The sequence below is a fragment of the Schistocerca americana genome, chromosome 1, assembly GCF_021461395.2.
Source record: "Schistocerca americana isolate TAMUIC-IGC-003095 chromosome 1, iqSchAmer2.1, whole genome shotgun sequence".
Lineage (NCBI taxonomy): Eukaryota > Metazoa > Arthropoda > Insecta > Orthoptera > Acrididae > Schistocerca > Schistocerca americana.
In genome coordinates, this window is record NC_060119.1 from 101,878,319 (window position 1) to 101,897,690 (window position 19,372).

General features: G+C 40.9%; 1 protein-coding gene across 1 annotated transcript in view; it reads left to right on the forward strand.

Annotated features, from left to right (window-relative positions):
• LOC124548990 (calcium-activated chloride channel regulator 1-like) overlaps window positions 1-19,372 on the forward strand; it is a 369,808-nt gene that overhangs the window by 344,385 nt on the left and 6,051 nt on the right. Inside the window, exons 2-8 of the mRNA XM_047125209.1 lie at window positions 8,220-8,493; window positions 11,791-11,944; window positions 12,239-12,451; window positions 12,633-12,978; window positions 14,838-15,170; window positions 15,814-16,041; window positions 17,628-17,783. Of these exons, the coding sequence (XP_046981165.1) occupies window positions 8,220-8,493; window positions 11,791-11,944; window positions 12,239-12,451; window positions 12,633-12,978; window positions 14,838-15,170; window positions 15,814-16,041; window positions 17,628-17,783 (1,704 nt within the window). The remainder of the gene's footprint in view (window positions 1-8,219; window positions 8,494-11,790; window positions 11,945-12,238; window positions 12,452-12,632; window positions 12,979-14,837; window positions 15,171-15,813; window positions 16,042-17,627; window positions 17,784-19,372) is intronic.

Below are 19,372 nucleotides of genomic sequence, written 5' to 3' on the forward strand. Positions count from 1 at the left end.
TTTATCTGGTAGGTGCACGAGTGATAGCTTCTCCAAAGGCAGCAAAAAAAAGTACCTGACGCTGCCGCAACTGGTGTTTCCGAGAACTTTTCGAGCCATGCGCGATGCCGGTCAGAGTGACAATATGACTTTTTTTTCGTCTCGCTGTCGCGCTACGCTATCCTTTTTGGATCTGTTAACGCAAATCTGCGGCGGATGCAAAAAAAAAAAAAAAAAAAAGTGATGGACTGCGTCCCCGGGCGAGTTATTACATTCGGCTTGGTAAACATGGTCGCATGTCACAGGCAGCTGTTGAAAAGAGATATACTAGCTCGTATATTTTTCGTGTGAAACAGCAGAAACGAGAAATAGCGATACTTCTTGCGTGTGTGTGTGTGTGTGTGTGTGTGTGTGTGTGTGTGTGTGTTGTGTACCGCTAGGTGATATGTCGGCAGCATGTGCGGGTACATACGAGTATATGCCCGCCCGCCACGGCGGTTCGGAGAGGGGAGGGTCGTTTGCTCGCCCCCCTCCCTTCCACCTCTTTTGCCTCTGATTTGAATTCCGAGTCGAGGGAGCGGCTGTGTCGGGTTTGTTTCGACCAGTGCTCCAGTCGGGCATTATGAACGGCGCTGGGCGTCCCAGCTGCGCGTGACTCAGATTCTTTGTTTCAAGTCCCACTTAACGCATTGTGGCCGACTGGTGACGTCGCCCAGAGAATCGTCAAGGCAGATGTTTCGACGTTTGGAGCGGGGGCAGAGCGCTCACGCATGAACCCTCATGAGGCTACAGCCGCATCTTTGTCCGGCAGGGGGGGGGGGGGTTCACTAACCAGCGGAACGGTTACCTAGAATCTTCCCCTGCACTAGTTTTCGTAACATTTATGAATATCAACAAAAGCAAGAGGAGGATAATGGAAGGTAGTCGAATTAAATCAGGTGATGCTGAGGAAATGAGTTTTGCTATTTGGATAGTAAAATAGGTGATGATGTGTGAAGTAGAGAGGATACAAAATGTAGAATGGCAATGGCAAGGAAAGCGTTCCTGAAGAAGAGAAATCTGTTAACATCGAGTATAGAGTTAAGTGCCAGGAAGTTTTTTCTGGAAGTATTTGTATGGAGGGTAACAATGTATGGATGTGAAACATGGACGATAAACAGTTTAGACAAGAAGAGAATATAAGCTTTCGAAATCTGCTACAGAAGAATGCTGAAGATAAGATGGGTAGATCACGTAACTAATGAATAGGTACTGAATAGAATTGTGGAGAAAAGGATTTTGTGGCACAACTTGAGTAGAAAATGGGATCGGTTGGTAGGACACTTTCTGAGGCATCAAGGGCTCACCAATTTAGGACTGGAGGGAAGCGTGGAGAGTAAAAATCGTAGAGGGAGACCACGAGGTGAATACACTAAGCAGATTCAAAAGGATGTGGGTTGCAGTAGTTACTCGGAGATGAAGAAGCTTGTACAGGATAGAGTAGCATGGAGTCACTCGACTGAAGATCACAACCACAAAATAGCGAAAAAAAAGGTTCAAATGGCTCTAAGCACTATGGGACTTAACATCTGAGGTCATCAGTCACCTAGACTCAGAAATACTTAAACATACATACGGAGAAGCCGTTTAACGGCGATAACAGATTCATTACTTTTCAAATTATGTTCGGCAGTGAAAATACGATACTAAACGGTCCACTGCGCCGTTGTTCGTGAAACTGGATGCTCTAACCGACAGAACAACAACGCTCGAGGGTGACCAACCGCTCCCCTCCACTGCTATTACGGAACTAAAATCCATGCGTTTAATTTGCCCCACCCTGTAGAATGGACAAGAGCAATGTAAAACACGAACAACAGCTAGTAAAAATAAAACACTGAGACCGTTTATAGCTGTTACACCGGTGTTTATGACTTTTAGGTTCTGTCGCATTTCTCTTCAATTTAGCTGCGCTGAGTGGCCACACGGTTTGAGGCGCCATGTCACGGACTGCGCGGCCGCCAACTTATCGGTTAAGACGATATTGCCAGAGTGGGGGTCAGCGCGGTTATATCTGTCGTATACAAGTTGTGTTGTAGTCGTAGAGCGTTCGAGAGTATTCAGGTGCATTCGAGATCATTCGTTAACAGTTGTGAATTTTGGTAATAGCTGCAGAACATTACAGAACAATCTCGAATAATTTTTTCCCTTCAAAAATATATTGAAGTGAAAGAGACAGAAGATGCACTTATGCTCACCAAGATGTGATAGCGCGCGCTTCATATGCTCTTATCTCCACAACTACAACAGCTGTCAGTTACAGACAGTATAGTATGTAATGGGAATACAGAGGTAGCACCAGATACAAATGGGTTCAAATGGCTCTGAGCACTATGCGACTTAACTTCTGAGGTCATCAGTCGCCTAGAACTTAGAACTAATTAAACCTAACTAACCTAAGAACATCACACACATCCATACCCGAGGCAGGATTCGAACCTGCGACCGTAGCGGTCGCTCGGTTCCAGACTGTAGCGCCTATAACCGCACGGCCACTCCGGCCGGCCCACCAGATACAAAAATCGTTGATGGGCGATGTGTGGTTTTGGATTTATCGTTAACTTCACCCACAAACGCCTGAATTTATACACGATATCGATTGTTAAACTTGTTGCTGTGCAGACGCACCGTTCATTGGGTGTGAACGGGCATTTGTTGGTTAGGACTGTTACGCGATGGGACTGAGAGCCGCCATGGGTATTTTCTCGTGGGGCAAGTTTGTTGCACTGTGCGCAGGTGTTCGGCCGGTAATGGAGGTGCTACAAACAGGTTGCGGCTTGTCGGTTGGAGCACTCCCCATTGTTGGGAGACAGGGGCGTGGCAGCGGGGTACTTACCGGAGCAACAACAGGTATACGCAGCAAGGGGCGGCTGCCATTGGCCCGCGGGGCTTCGCACGTCGCCAACTGCCGGCGGAAGTTTCGAAAAACTCCCCGCTACCTGCCGCTGGACGCTACCTGCCGGAACCCGGCTCCGCCGCCACTGGCGCGCAACTTCCTACCGACACCGCGGCCAGACACTTTCCGCACTTTTACAGCTTCTCCGGTAGCCGAGAAGCACCTCTTGTTACCGCGTAACAATTCCGTTGTAGTTAGTCAGTTTTAATATCAATACTGTACATTTCTGTCAGTTGATGCAATATCAGAATCCATTTGGATAAGAAACAGTCGTTGTTGTAAGGCTTTTCTTTTATAAAGATTTGTCGCGTAGTAAATTAATTAACATGGGCGAGGAATAAACTGTTAACGTATTTATCTGGAGTATGGCTGCTTAGTGATGGTGTTGTCTATAGAAAGGTTGTAAGGACAAAAACTGCAGAGAAATATACGGAAACTTGCAGAGTATCGATGACAGATGCAGGGCACGGAAGTTGGCTCTGAACGTAAATAGCATTGCGTGTAAATAGGCGAAGAGGTTCATCGTAAACAGTAACAACCGTAAAATAATTACGAGTAACCGTGTGGATCGACACAAGCGGAATGACAATTTAAATAAGTTGTAGGAAAACCGGATGCCAGGCTCAAGTTTGTTAAGACTTTCAAGGCAATGTAATTCATCCAATATCTACGTCTACATCTACATGGATACTATTCAAATCACATTTAAGTGCCTGGCAGAGGGTTCATCGAACCACCTTCACAGTTCTCTATTATTCCAATCTCGTATAGCGCGCGGAAAGAATGAAGACCTATAGCTTTCCGCACGAGCTCTGATTTCCATTATTTTGTCGTGGTGGTCGTTCCGCCCTATGTAGGTCGGTGTCGACAAAATATTTTCGCACTCGGAGGAGAAAGTTGGTGATTGGAATTTCGTGAGAAGATTCCATCGCAACGAAAAACGCCTTTCTTTTAATGATTTCCAGCCCAAATCCTGTATCATTTCTGTGACACTCTCTCCCATATGTCGCGATAATACAAAACGTGCTGCCTTTATTTGAACTTTTTCGATGTACTCCGTCAGTCCTACCTGGTAAGGATCCCACACCGCGCAGCAGTATTCTAAAACAAGACGGACAAGCGTAGTGTAGGCAGTCCCCTTAGTAGGTGTTACATTTTCTAAGTGTCCTGCCAATAAAACGCAGCCTTGGGTTACCCTTCCCCACAACATATTCTATGTGTTCCTTCCAATTTAAGTTGTTCGAAAATGTAATATCTAGGTATTTAGTTGAATTTACAGCATTTAGATTAGACTGATTTACCGTGTAACCGAAGTTTAACGAGTTCCCTTTAGCCCTCATGTGGATGACCGACTTTTCGTTATTTAGGGTCAACTGCCACTTTTCGCTCCATTCAGATATTTTTTCTAAATCGTTTTGCAGTTTGTTTTGATCTTCTGACTTTATTAGACGATAAACGACAGCGTCATCTGCAAACAACCGAAGACGGCTGCTCAGATTGTCTCCCAAATCGTTTATATAGATAAGGAACAGCAAAGGGCCTGTAACACTACCTTGGGGAACGCCTGAAATCACTTCTGTTTTACTGTAGTTGCTTACAAAACACTTGATTCTTGAGTACTGCGCTTTCGTCTGGGACCCTTAGCAAGTTTGATTAATAGAAGAGATAGAGTGTATATAACGAAGAGGGCGCGTTTCGTCTCGGGATCGTTTAGTCGGCGCGAGGGCGTAACGGAGATGCCCGACAAACTCCAGCGACAGACGCTGTAAAAGAGGCGTTGTGCATCGCAGAGAGATTCACTGTTGATAATTCGAGATCATACGTTCAAAGAGGAGTCGGGTAGCATGTTACTTTCGGCCATTCTTCGTGTGGAGGTTTGTTCTCGTGCACTATTCGCGAGGGGCACAGGATTGGGAGGAATGACAGTGGTACCAGAATCAACCCCGCCTCTGGGGACTACAGACGCAGGCGTCGTCGGGCAGCCCTTTGTCTCCCTGCGGTCGAGACGCCCCGGCGATGACGGGCCACCGCCGATGACTGCCGGTGCCTGCCCTGCGGCTGACTGGCCCGCGACAAATGAGCTGGCAGCCGCGGCTCCTTATCTTTAACGACGCGCGCCAACGACCCGGACGATCGCCGCCGTAACTCAACCGACAACAGCCGACACCTGCGTTCGACGGCTGCGAGCGCCGGCCGACTTCCGTGCCGGTCCGTCAACACCGGTCATCTCTATACTACGTCGATGCGGCTACACAGCCTCGCATGCATGGCGTCTACGGAGTATCACTGGAACGCAAAAGAAAATACTTCTTGATTCTGTGCTCGCGTGAACCTATTTCATTGTGTCTGCATTGTTTAAAATGAGAAATTCCGATCTCTGCCGCATTCGGGCAGTGAAGGAATTCATTGGAGACAAATGAAAATTTGTACGTACGCGGGACTCCTGCTTACAAGCTAAATGCAGTAACCATCCACGCCACTCTGGCAGGGTGATTTAACGCAACTGCACGCAGTACTCAAGCACGCCTCTCTCCCCTCAGTCCAAACTCCCATTTGTCGCACACTACCAAAGTAGCGCACCCTAGCCCTTTTTTCCCCTCAATTTGCTCGTCGCACTAAGCGAATTCCCGAACGAACGAGGTCGGGCGAAGAGTGCTCTGCACCTGAATGATCATATTAGCCTTCGTGGCGCATGTATATCTATATATCATATAGGTAAGTACCTGAACTGCCAAACCCGACACCCGTTGCATGTTGCCTACCTGACGGCTTCTGCATCTACATCTACACCTATACTCCGCAAGCCACCTGACAGTGCGTGGCAGAGGGTACTTTGAGTACCTCTATCGGTTCTCCCTTCTATTCCAGCCTCGTATTGTACGTGGAAAGAAAGATTGTCGGTATGCCTCTGTGTGGGCTCTCTCTGATTTTATCCTCAGGGTCTCTTCGCGAGATATACGTAGGAGGGAGCAATATACTGCTTGACTCCTCGGTGAAGGTACGTTCTCGAAACTTCAACAAAAGCCCGTACCCAGCTACTGAGCGTCTCTCTTGCAGAGTCTTCCACTGGAGTTCATCTATTATCTCCGTAACGCTTTCGCGATTACTAAATGATCCTGTAACGAAGCGCGCTGTTCTCCGTTGGATCTTCTCTCTCTCTACTATCAACCCTATCTGGTACGGAACCCACACCGGTGAGCAGTATTCAAGCAGTGCGCGAGCAAGTGCACTGTAACCTACTTCCTTTGTTTTCGGACTGGATTTCCTTAGGATTCTTCCAATGAATCTCAGTCTGGCATCTGCTTTACCGACGATTAATTTTATATGGTCATTCCATTTTAAATCACCCCTAATGCGTACTCCCAGATAATTTATGGAATTAACTGCTTCCAGTTGCTGACCTGCTATACTGTAGCTAAATGATAAAGGATCTTTCTTTCCATGTATTCGCAACACATTACACTTGTCTACATTGAGATTCAATTGCCATTCTCTGCACCATGCGTCAGTTCGTTGCAGATGCACCTGCCTCCTTCCGGTGGCAACAGAAATTTGATAGCATTTCGCGTAATTATTGACAGAATTAAAAAAGCTGTCATAATCTACTCATCAAGAAGTATAACCTGACGTTAAAAGTTTAACGTTCTCGGTTTGTCTAGAGGCAACGTAGCTGACAGCACTCATAAACTCGGACTTCATTCACCTAGATTGAGAGCACTTAGCGACTTCCAACAAACTTTACATGTAACTTCAAAACATTTCGGAACTTTTTCTCGCTGACACTCCCAGAAAATAAAGAAAAAAATTATCGTATGCTAAATTTTCGCTTGTCATGCACCAAAGCTTCTACATCACGCGCGACGTTTTAAATTCTTACTTCTTTGCTACTAATTCTATTCGGAACACATTTTACAGATAGTATCAACATATACCTCTGAATGTACCGTACTTGAAAAATTATATGGTTGTATGACACTTAATTCAGGAGATAAGACGTCATGAGTGCTCCCATTATAAAACACTGAATGAAAAAAAAGTCTATACATGGCAATTCGATTCTTTAACACATTGCAGTCGGGCCACAGGTACTGGTGCAATCCATTTGAAGTGGAACACTTTTTCACCTTTTTTGCACTCGTTGTTACCTTCAAAATAAATGATATGCGTCACTGAAACTGCCGAGAATATAATTATGATACCTAAACACAATGACTGACCATTATAATCGCCATCTATTTCAGAAGAACTATTTCAGTTTCAAACACATCATCGTCAATTTCTGATCCAGATTTTTCGAGCAGCTTCAGAATTTCCTCTTCAGTCAAACTATTACAATAAACTTTTACAATAAACTGAACGTTTGCGATAAAGAGAACTACAGATTCTCCGAGCGCCGTCAGTTAACGGCAATAAATGCGCGCTCGCAGTTTCTGCGGACAGCGATTGAAATGTGTTGAAGAAACGGAAATTTACTGATATTCCAGTTTCGTCTAGAAGAAGCCAAGCGACTCTCCGTGGTACATTAACTATATTTCAAATGTGGATGGCAAACAATAAAAACCTCGTGACTCCTTCTGCATGTGAAAACCTTGTGATATTGGTAACCCGTAACGCCAATATCAAAGAGAGATTTGAAAGTGCTCGGATTTCTCTAATCTGTCAACAACTAAGATTCTACTATACAGTTACACGTATAGTAACATTATATAATTTTACATATTTTTGTAAAATTTAACAAAATCGAGTTACGAGGTTTTCATTGCCTACATTCGATATGTATTTATTGTGAACTCACCGTATACGCACATCGCACAAATCGTTCGTTAGCCGCTTCATTCAGAGCTTTTTGTCTCATCAGATTAAATTCTCATTTATCAGCTAATTTTCCGCTGCCAGTATTAATTACACCATGTCATCTGCGAAAAGTAATCTCAATTCCTCTTTATTGCTACCACTGCCCGTAAGTGGACCTAAAATGTGTTTGGCCTTATTAATGTTAAATATGAATGTATGCTTTCCCGGCGTATACAGCTGGTGAAGAGTTCTCAGGCTTCCAGCGGGGTGGCGATGTCTTCAAACCAGAACTCTTCACCAATTATTGATGTTATGTATCTTAGCAATTATCCGAATTCGAACGATATCTTTTGTTCATTTCAGTCAGAATATTTCAAACAAAACATGATTTCCTTTGAAGCTCATTGTTAAAGTGTCCATATGATCATCAAGTTTCGAATTTGAAAGATAAGCGTACTTTATAATAGTACTTAACATTTCCATTAACGTATTCCGCTTGTGTTATTTCCAGATTTCACTGGCCGGCGCCTCGCAGTTCCTCCACGCGGCGCTAGAGGGCAGAGCCTACCTGAGGACAGTGACGGTGCTGCTCCCTGACGCCTGGGCCGACAGTTGCTCACCCCGCTACGTGACAACTTCGAGCGGCGAAACAGCAGATATCCGAGTTAGCGTCCCACATCCCGTGTTCGGAGACAGTACTTGGACACAGCAGTCACAAGGATGTGGGCAGCCCGGAGACTTCATCTATTTGAGTTACCGTCAGCTATTAGAAGGAAAGAACTTAGGTTCGTAACAAATTAAAAGTTCCTAAACCTACTCAGCAACAAATACAGTCCACGAATTCTCGTAAGCAGTTCAAGGACATGAAATACTGTTACACAAACCTATATTCCGATTTGATATACAATGTTTAATTCTTCAAGATAAGATCACCAACATTTCATTTCATCCAAACGTTCTGTAAATAATGACTGCGAAACGCGTCAATGTTAATGAAGAAGAATCTGATGAGGCGACATAAAAAGAAGACAAGTGAGTCGGATATGTAACTCACTTCGCACGAAAGCGACGCTATTCTTGACTCCTTACCAGTAGTTCTGCGAGGTGTCATAAAACTGTCTTTAGCATTTGTTACACCCTTGTGTACTGGTGAAGCGATTGTCGAGAGGCATTCACGAAAAATTAATATTGAGAGCGTGATGTATACTTTTTGCCTATACCATTGGTTACTGTCTTACAGACAACCGAATTGTTTGGAACTCAAATATTCCAAGAGAAGTCTTTTATTAAGAAATAAAGGAAGATGTAGTTACTTTTCGTATATTCCTATTAGTTATTAGTCTGCATACCCGAGCCGAAAACCATTTTCCAATGCACTCTCCTACTATTATTACATTCTACACGTTTTCATTCCGATTAATTAGACAAATAAGTAACAATACTTGTAGGCAGTTTGTATTGTGGTGGGTTCATTCCTTTTCCACATTCTTCTGCGAAAGACAAAAGTAATACAAATGGTAGGTGGGAGGATAATAACACACTACATATTTATTCAGCTGTGTAGTCTAGGAAGCGAAATTACACGATATGGATAAAACAAGCTGGAGTAACAGTTGTAGTAAAAGAGAGTTGTTTTTAGTAACATAGGTCTGCCGGTATCAGATTTTGATATCATTACAAGAACATTTCTGTAGTGAGAAATGAAAGGTGGTCTGCAGAAAGAAAATTGTAGGAACAGACTGGACGAAGCTGAAATGGGATGCTAAGGTCTCTTTAGCAAAGATGTTTTGCCATCCATCATGTTTTGGACAGCGTACTCTACCCTCAAGCATGTACGCTGTTACTGTATCGGTAAAACAGTTATTTTAAAATAATATGATCCGCAATTCCCTGGTAGAATACCCCCGAAGGGAAGCATGTCATCAGCTTTATGCACGGTAACATGCAAGGCGTTCTATTTCCTATCCTCAGACACTTTTACTCCCGTGCATACCTGGCTACAATAGTGCCAATGACCAATGACCTCGCTGTTTGGTCCCCTCCCCCAAATCAACCAAACAACCAACAGTGACGGTGACGACGAGCCATTCCAGCTGCTACCTTAGGTGACTTAATGAATCAAAGGAAAAATCAAATGTAGATGGCCGAAAGGAGATTTGAACCACAGTCCAGTATACTACCAATGTGCTATCTTGCTCGGTGGACACAGTCCTTATTAGCAAGGTTCGTAGAGAGAGAGAGAGAGAGAGAGAGAAACTTTTTAAGTCCAATAGCGAAACCTACTAGTGGATATCAAAAACTTCTGCATTCGCCTAGTGGCGTCTGCTATTAGGGTGGCCAACAACTAATAAAAATACAAGGTTATTAACTTACTGTAAATGACTGAAACGGTCTTACAGATTTGCTGTAGCTATTTAACTTGACGTATGTCAGAGGACTTTGCATATATATATATTCATATATATATTAAAAACGTTTTGTTTTGGCATATTACAAGTGTTCCATATGTGCCCCCTACTGATTTTGCAGATAAATGGATAATCGAGTTCTTCCCATGTTCGGCGCAGTATGTACCTATCAATCTGTTCAAAAGCACTGCTGATATGAACTTATAGTTCTGGTAGGTTTGTTAGTACAAGAGGCGTAAACACTAAATCTTTCATGTACCCCCACACAAAAAATCGCGCGAAGGCCATGACATGAATTGTTGATTATTAATCACACTACGACCGATCCATCGGCTTCTCAGTTTCCTGTTTAAGAATTCACTATCATCATGATGTAAGTGGGATGGAGCACCATTCCCGTTGGTAGAATAAGTCCACACTTATCCCGTTTATGCGGGGCTCCCAAAACAGGATTTTGTTAACCGATTTCCCAATACCGCTTTTGGGTGGGCATGCAAGCACTTCAAAATCTATTCTGGAAATCCGCTTCTGGTTGCCGGTTTTACAATTCCGCAATCGATTTTCGCTCCTATGTAAACGCAGGCTGTCAGGTTTCGTCTTGTTTTTACAAATTTTCGGCTAATATGTACCGAGTGGCTTTTTGTACGGCGAAGGATAAGTAAAAATATTAGACTGAAGCTGTTTATACCTCGTCTAATTGAAGATAAATAGCGATTGCACTAACTAAATCATAAACTGTAACAGCTGTTTTCCGAGCGCCATATTTAACTGGGCTAGCAAATCCGCTTCAGGACTTCACAGGTAAACGCGACAGCGAAAAACGGTTTCCGCAATTCGGTTTTCGTCCTGCGGAAGATGTGTCGCATGTAAACGCATTGTCTGTCGCTCTCTCTGTCTGTTGTCGACTTCTGTGGGCTATATGCTAAAGTCGTTCACACGCGATCAACCTTTTCTTCATTCACTGCAGCTCGACCCGTTGGTTTCCCCTTGCTGAGGCATCCTGAAGCTTTCAACTGTGCATTCCAGCGCCGAATGGGGTTGACATTTGGTGGACCTATGTCGAACTTCGTTCTGAAGTGTCGTTGCATTGTTATACGGCCGACTGATGTGAATGCATTTCACGCACAACAATGCTTTTCCGGCACCTGCCGCCAATTTACCTATTTGCTCACTGCCGCGCTCGTATTACAGAAATCTGAAATGCGTACAGAGACTTATCATTGATTTTTAATTAGAACACTTCACGTAGCGACTTCTTTCATTGGAATATTACGTCTTGCAGATGATATGGCCATAGGCGTCCGCAGGAGAGAGTGTGAGGGGCAGTAGCTCACCGAATCTGGAGCACAATTATTATTCGTTACATAATTCTCATACATTTTTACAAGTGATTTATAGTGATTCCCCCACACCCTTTTTTTAAACCAAATGTACGGTAGTATTAGTGGATGATCGTAGTGAGACAGTACTGTGACCTTAGAAACAACTGTGTAGTGTAAAATGCCAATTTTAGAACCTTGCCCCCACCTCCCCGAATAAATTACTGCGGACGCCAATGGATACGACGTAGCATCATATTCTCTCTACATGTAACTTTCATTAATTTTCTTTTCCCCAAACTCACGGACGCACCAAAATGATGACTAATATACTTTGTTTTTATTCTCTCAACAGCCCGCTCTCTAGTGAGAGAGTGGACCAAGTACAGGTATGGAGTGTTCGATGAAACTGGATACCACGGCGACTCAGTCTACCCCACTTGCTACTACGGCGATCAGAATAAGAGCAAAGTGACCGGCTGCTCTGACTTGCCAATAGCAGACATGGGGTAAATATTCACAATATTACTTTAATGATCAACGTGCAATGTGCATTTCTTCAGACTGGCATAGATTGAAAAATATAATTTGTGTCTGAGAGTTTTCTCGTCAGTTATTAAGTACAGTAGATGAATGGTGCAAATACATATGTTACTGTTATACGTTAACAATATATTCTGTGCACCTCTGTCACATAAATACTGGTACATTGTATTTTCTGGATTCGAAATTAATACTCAGTACAAACTCAGGTTTCATGAAAACTTCAATGACTCGAATAACAAATTTGGTTTTGGTTTCAGGATATGTGATGATCCTAATCTTGTATACAATACAAGCAACATGGTTCATGCTGATGCAAAATCATCAATTATGTTCGCTTCTGAATCTCCCCACATCACAAAATTCTGTGACTCGCAGACGCACAATAAACATGCACCCACGAAACACAATCTCATATGCGAAAGGAGGAGTGTGATGGATGTCATCCTTCAACACCCAGATTTTATCAACAGGTCAGTATTAGGCGAATTATGTGTATGTATATAACACAAGAAAAATTGTTTTTATTCTGCAGTTCACAGAAATAGCATTACTTATGCAGAAACTTTTTGTAAATGGAAGCTGCAGATATCAGAAAACGTACAATTTTACCATATTCTAGGATCATTAAATTACATGTCTTAATATTTACAGTGTTGGTGATGCATCCGTTATGACAAATACCACTCCATCTGTCTTGTACAAAAAGAGGAAACTGACCAGATATGTTCTGGTTGTCGAGGAGACAATGGCCATGCACGTCAGGGAATCTTGGGTGTTCCTACGTACAGCAGTTCGTAAATGGCTGGTATACGATCTCCCCGCTAACACAGAAGTTGGTCTCGTTCTTTGCAATGAAACTGCATCAAATCGAGTACATCGGCTATCTGAGCTAACCAGTGTGACTACGAGGGATTTTCTAGCTGCAACCATTCCTTACACACCAGGAGAATCACATTCGGCAGGCTGCCTACACTGTGGTGTCCGAGAGGCTCTCGATGTAAGTACTCTCATACTGAAATCGTCTCTCTTTATAATTGACTTGCGTGTGATTTTAGAGAGAAATGGTTGAAAAAGTAAAATATAAATGTGAGCATCAGTTGGCATGGAGAAGGTTACTAACTTAGCAGTCACCCGAATAGTGACATCCAGAGCTGGTTCCCCAGGGAGGCTGAGCTTAGGAGGAAAGATGAGATGCTAGAGAAATGACACAGTGAAAGACAGAGAAGTCACCCATCTGCCAGTTTTCTGTCCCTTATGGAATGGATGTCGTTCTTCTGCTTTTGCCTGTCTAAATTCTTCCCCCACCTTCCCTTTCCCCTCCCCAGTGATGTTACTGCTAGTCCCCAAAAAACACTTATTTGTCTTTATTTTCCCAGTATCTCATTGCTCTGGCTGATGTCTTCTATGATACACCAGAATTTATTGATATCATTGCAGATACAATAGAGTCGAAAGGAAATTTTAGTATATTTATGTGTATAATCTTTTCCACTACTGTTTATTTCTTTACTGTAATTTTTACTGTACTTGCCTTCAATTGCATACTGATGATTTTCTAGTACCATTTGTGTAAGAATCTAAAAGATGAATTAAAGCAACTGCAAAACTCACATGTTGTTGTCATTATCATTATATTATTATTATTTTCTTGGGTGGACCAACTAAAAACCAGGTGCTGATTTCTGTTCCTTATTCTTTGTTCTTTTGTTTTCTTCCAGTACTCTTTCATTGATTCGTCATACTCCCGTCCTCTGACAGCTTCAGACTAGCTTTTCTTTCTTTCTTTTTTTTCCAACCTTCTATCAAGGAATTCTTCCTTATTCATTACTTACTCTCTAAGCACTTCTGTCATTTGCTTCTTTAGCTTTAATATTACATTTTCCAAAATCTTTTTTTATTTTGTGGATCCAACTTGATGTTGCACAAATATCTGCAAATCTTTTTGTTTAATCTGCTGTCTTGCATTTGATATAAATGTCCAAATAATTCCAGTCTTCCTTTTCTCATTACTTCTGATATGTTCTCTATGTTTGATAAATTTCATTGTTACATTGTAATTTCCAACTTACCATAGTTTTTTGTGGGGCTATATGTTTCTAACGATTCACTTTTCTGGTAATTCTGGTTTACTAGATTGTAGCTTAATGCTGGACATTGGCTTGCATACAGAAATTCTGGTATTTCCAACTTACCTAAATTGTAGTTAATGCTAGACAGTCACTTGCAAATAGATGTTCTTGCTTCACTATGGTACTGTACTGTACCATTTTTGAATTTTTTGAGAAAAACTTTTTATTGTAAAGATCTTCAGTTATGCCACATATTTTATATACTATCTATTTCATCTAAAAGCTTAATTTGTTTTACTGCAGATATCACATTGTCAGAAAGTATAGCAAAATCATCTACAAGTGTGAAACATTGTTGTAATATTTTTGTTTACACTTCCCAACCCTATTTGTGTAATCTCATATTCATTCATTTTTGCATTCAAAATTCTCACTGTTTTTTCTAGAACACAGTGAAAGAGAATTGGGGACCTTGCTTTACACCTGTATGTGTTTCGAAAGACAAATGTTTTTCTCACAAATTTCATTCTATTCTCTGTGTCTGTATAAGTTTCATGAATTAGATTTGCTAATTTAGACTTTACATCAAATTCTCGAATTATTTTGTCTTTGCTTCCCTGTCAACAGAATCAAAGGCTTTTTTAAAATAAAAAAAGATTATTAATTTTATTACTGTCATTATTTTTATGATTATTTTGAAGCAAAAATGTGATTCACTGTAGCACCATGCTGTTCCAGTACTTACCGTATCAGCAGCTTCTCATTTATGTGTGTGATTTTGTTCTAGATGCTGAAGGACAGAGCTACTATAGCAGGACCTGCAAGTTCTGTTGTCATAATTATTGCACCTGGCATGGACCACGTCACAGAACTCAACGCTTTACTGCCTCGTGCTGTCAGTTTTGGTGTGAGGCTGGTTACAATAAATTATCCAAACATAGCGAGATCGGCCCCCTTGAATTCACTTGCTCATGCTACAGGAGGGGAAGCCTTTACAGTTCAAGAACAACGTTATAATATGGCCACTTCTTATGTTACAACCTACTTCAAACTGGCTAATATCCTATTCAGCATTGCTTCTCAATACTATGAAGGCAGACCAGGCGTAATGCCGATTGAGGTGAGTATTTTATGTTCTTCGTAAGGACCCTGCCTTTTGATAATACCAAATTTTGATTTCAACTAAATTTCAATATAGAAGAGGCAAAACAGTAACTTTTGGAGCAGAGCTCACAAGCCACTATTGGAAAAATCTCAGTTGAGTCTCTAGCTTTTGGAAATTTCCTCCTGAGAAAGCAACTTTCTTGCTTGTGTTTCTCCTAATCAAGGATCTGGAGTGACTTTCACTTCCCTCTAGTACTTGCACATTATACCTTTGCTATTCTCTGTTCCCTCTCCTTCAACTGATGAAGGAATACTTTTAAACTTCTGATAGCAAGAGATTCACATGAGTGTTTCCTAAATGGCATGCCTCGTCTCTACTCCCACTGTTCCTTCTTCCCTAGCTGATGTGTACACACTCTTCTCCCGTCTCAAATGTTCATAATATGATTTTTTCTGTGCTTGTGAGTCTGTTTTTTCATGTTGTATCTTACAAGTTAGTCTTAGATAAAAAGGATGACAATTTAACATAAAAAATTATGATATATGCTGTTGTTGTTCATAGAGTAAATATGGTTATGCATCAGTTTATTGCATTTGCAGACATGGATCTAAAAGTAGTTTCCAACAGTTAAAATGAAACATAACTATGTACCTTACAGGTTCATCGCCGTGAACTTTCTGATGATGGTCGTAGCAGTGTGACTGGCAGTTTCGTTTTGGAAGAATCGCTTGGCGAGCCTGCACAGTTTAATGTGTATACCCACAACTCAGAAATGCCTTTAATAAGAAGAATGTCCCTCACAAGTCCTTCACAAATAGTTTATTCAAGGAGATCAGATTCATTATTGTCTTTCAAAATGCTTACACTTCCAGCAAATCTAAATGAGGTCAGTGAATTATCATTTCTGTAAAATAATATGCAGTCTCAGTGTTTCTTTTTCGATGCATTAAATAATTACATGTTAAAAAATTAGATTACTTTAACTTTAACATTAGTTCGGGTTTATAATAACTCATTGTAAATTTACTATCTACCGAAAATTTTATAAAACTTACTTGAAGATTTTTAGAGTGAGATTATTGGAACAAAATTAGTACATATTTAATTGCATATATTTAAGAGATAACTAAAACAATAAAAGTATGGGGGAGGGTAGGGAATGGGCAGTAGTTCAGAAAAAGAGACCAGGATAACAATGAAGCTTCCACATTTAAGACTTTATGACCTGTTTGTATATTTAAGTAGGTGATGTTACATATGAAGGTCTCAAACAATTTGAATATCTTAGTTGGTAAAGCACTTGTCTGCAAAAGGCAAAGGTCCCGAGTTTGGGTCTCAGTCCGATACACTGTCTTAATCTGCCAGGAAGTTTCTCTCAAACAATTGATTGCATAAAGCAAACATTCCAGATTAAGATGATCGTTACAGATAATGACAATAGAAATCTTGTTTTATTATTATTATTATGATTATTATTATCATCATCTTCTTCATTATTATTATTATTATTTCTTCCCTTTCTCTTATTATTATTATTATTTTAGCTAATGGTATATGTACCATTCAGCTCCTGAAATTCTTGCACACCTTTTTTTTGTATTTTAGAGTTTTCTGTGTTATAGCCTGCTCTGATCATTTGATCTCAGAGTAACCACTGTAATCAACAAAAAGGATTGGTTATGGTATTTTACATAAGCGTGAGCCATCATCCTTGGTCAAAGATTTCACTGTTTCAGATGTATTTTTCTCACGCAGACCATTCTTCTTGACAGTGTACTGGTGGATAAGTCACAGAGTGATGCATAGTAGAGTGTAAATTAACAAACATAATTCACATTCTTGCTGTGAAGTCTCTCTTTCTTTGCATATCTGTTATGCACTATTTATGCCACTCACACAGTTACAATGAAATATTCCTAGCAAATGGGTCCACCCTTCACTTCTACAGTAACTGTAAAATGACGGAAGAGACTTTCCGTGAGGTATCAAAACTTTTGGAGCCATGGCAACTGCACTTTATGGAGCTATATGGACAAGACAATCAACACTGTTATTCATTCTTTAGTTTCTCTTGGTTCATTTTCAAAGCTGTGGGTTCAGTGCTCATTTGTAAATGCTACTGTACACAAGAAATGTACTCACAGATTTTAAAATGTACCAGATAGTTCTGCTATGCTCATCCCAGTCACATGTCCAAAGTTGGTAAATTTCCCTAACATAGCTACTCAATATGTGTCTCTTATGATAAGTCCCTATACACCATTTTTCTCCAGGAAAAAAGATAACTGAAGTATTTGTAGATACTTAACATCAAGTTATGCATAAAAGATAATGAGTAAGAGGAGTATTTTGTCATGACATAAGACAAATTTTCAGGAAAGCACTACATTTAAATCATATGATAAATGATTAAACAATACTTGCAGAAATTAATGCAAACAACAAATATAGCATTATCTTTTGTTTGAACAGACTGGAACCTGGACATATGAAATAGAAAGATTTCCTGGAAATCCTCAACCACATTTCGTTCAAGTCATGGCAACACCAAGGACACGATCTTCACTTGTTGTGCGAGCTCGGGCATGGACTAGTGAAGGAAAAACTCCACTAATTTTATACACTGAGGTGAGTTGAAGGTGAAAGCCACTGGACTATGGAATATGTTCACAGATTTTTAATTCATAATCTTTAGTTATTTTTATTATTATATTTGTCATAAGAATAATTTGTATATTAAACTGCATACTCCATATCAGGAGATGTGAACAACCAAATTAAAGGGCATTCAGTAAGTAAGGCAACACTTTTTTTTTTCGCATTTAAAAATTTTTTCCGGTTAAAAAAGAGGAATTTGTTGTGGAACATCATGGAGTATTTCTGCTTGAGCTCCTATAATTTTATGAAGTTCCAGTAGATGGTAGTGCTATACGTAGCTCCCAAAATGGCGTCTGTATTGGAGATTCCAAGCAGAGAGCTGTCAGTGAGTTTTCTTTTGCCAGAAGACCAAAGTGTCACAGATAGTAATAGGCACTTGCAGTATGTCTATGGAGACCTGGCAGTTAACAACAGCATGGTAAGTCATTGGGTGAGACATTTGTCATCACCTCAACCAGGTCACACAAATCTGCCCAATCTCACACCTGCCAGATGGTTGCAAACAGCTGTGATGGCTACATTGTTAGAGTGTGTGGACAGTCTCACCCAAGGTGATTGACAGATCACAATCAAACATCTCATTGCTCAACTGTACATCTCTGTTGTTAATGCTCATGAAACTTTGTTGTACCATTCTTCCTCATACACCTTATGGCCAAAATCTCATACTTTCTGACTTCCATCTGTTTGGCTCAATGAATCATGCACTCCACAGGAAGCAGTAGATGGATGAAGGGGAGGTTATTGATGCAGCACAACATCGGCTTTGACATCGAACAGTAGAGTGCTACCACATGGGTATACAGGCTCTTCGAGTATGGTGGCATAAGGCCATCAAATAGAATGGAAATTATGTAGGAAAAATAGGGTTTTGTTACCAGTTAAGTGGGGAATAGTTTTGTATATGGAGTTCTGAATAAAACCAACCAGCTTCCAGAAAAAAAAGTATTGCATTAATCATTAAGCATCCCTTGTATTTTGCGTTGGCCAATGAACCATCTGAAAGCTGTCAGTTTGTTGTGTATGAAATTTGATGTCATTAAATGTAACTTCATTGCTTTTTCTGTTGAATATATTACTTTAGTAGGGCCTGGACGTAGGGAAATTAAGAAATGAGGACAACAGTACACACTGTTCTACAGCAGTTTCCTTACAAATACTAAAAGATTTTAAACAAATAAAAATAAAACTGCTGATCTTAGTACCGTATATATAGCATCTCTCACATAAGACCTGCCATGTGCATCTCCTCTGGTGATATTTCGACAGATATTTGCAATTTCATTTTTGTAGTGTGTAGCTGGTGTCGCCCCAATGAATACTGCTCACATCTTTCATGTGATGCCTGGTATTGTGGGAAAATGTCAGTTTGCTTCACTTTACAAACGAAATTATTTTTATAGCAGAATTTTACATACTCATTTGATAGAGCATTGTTTAATCAATATGAATTAAGAGGGAGAGTACAACATGAATAACAACCAGTACTGTGGCAGGAACAGCACCACATTGGCCCACGCTGACTGCTACTGCTATGCAGTTGCTGCTGAAGAGCTGGT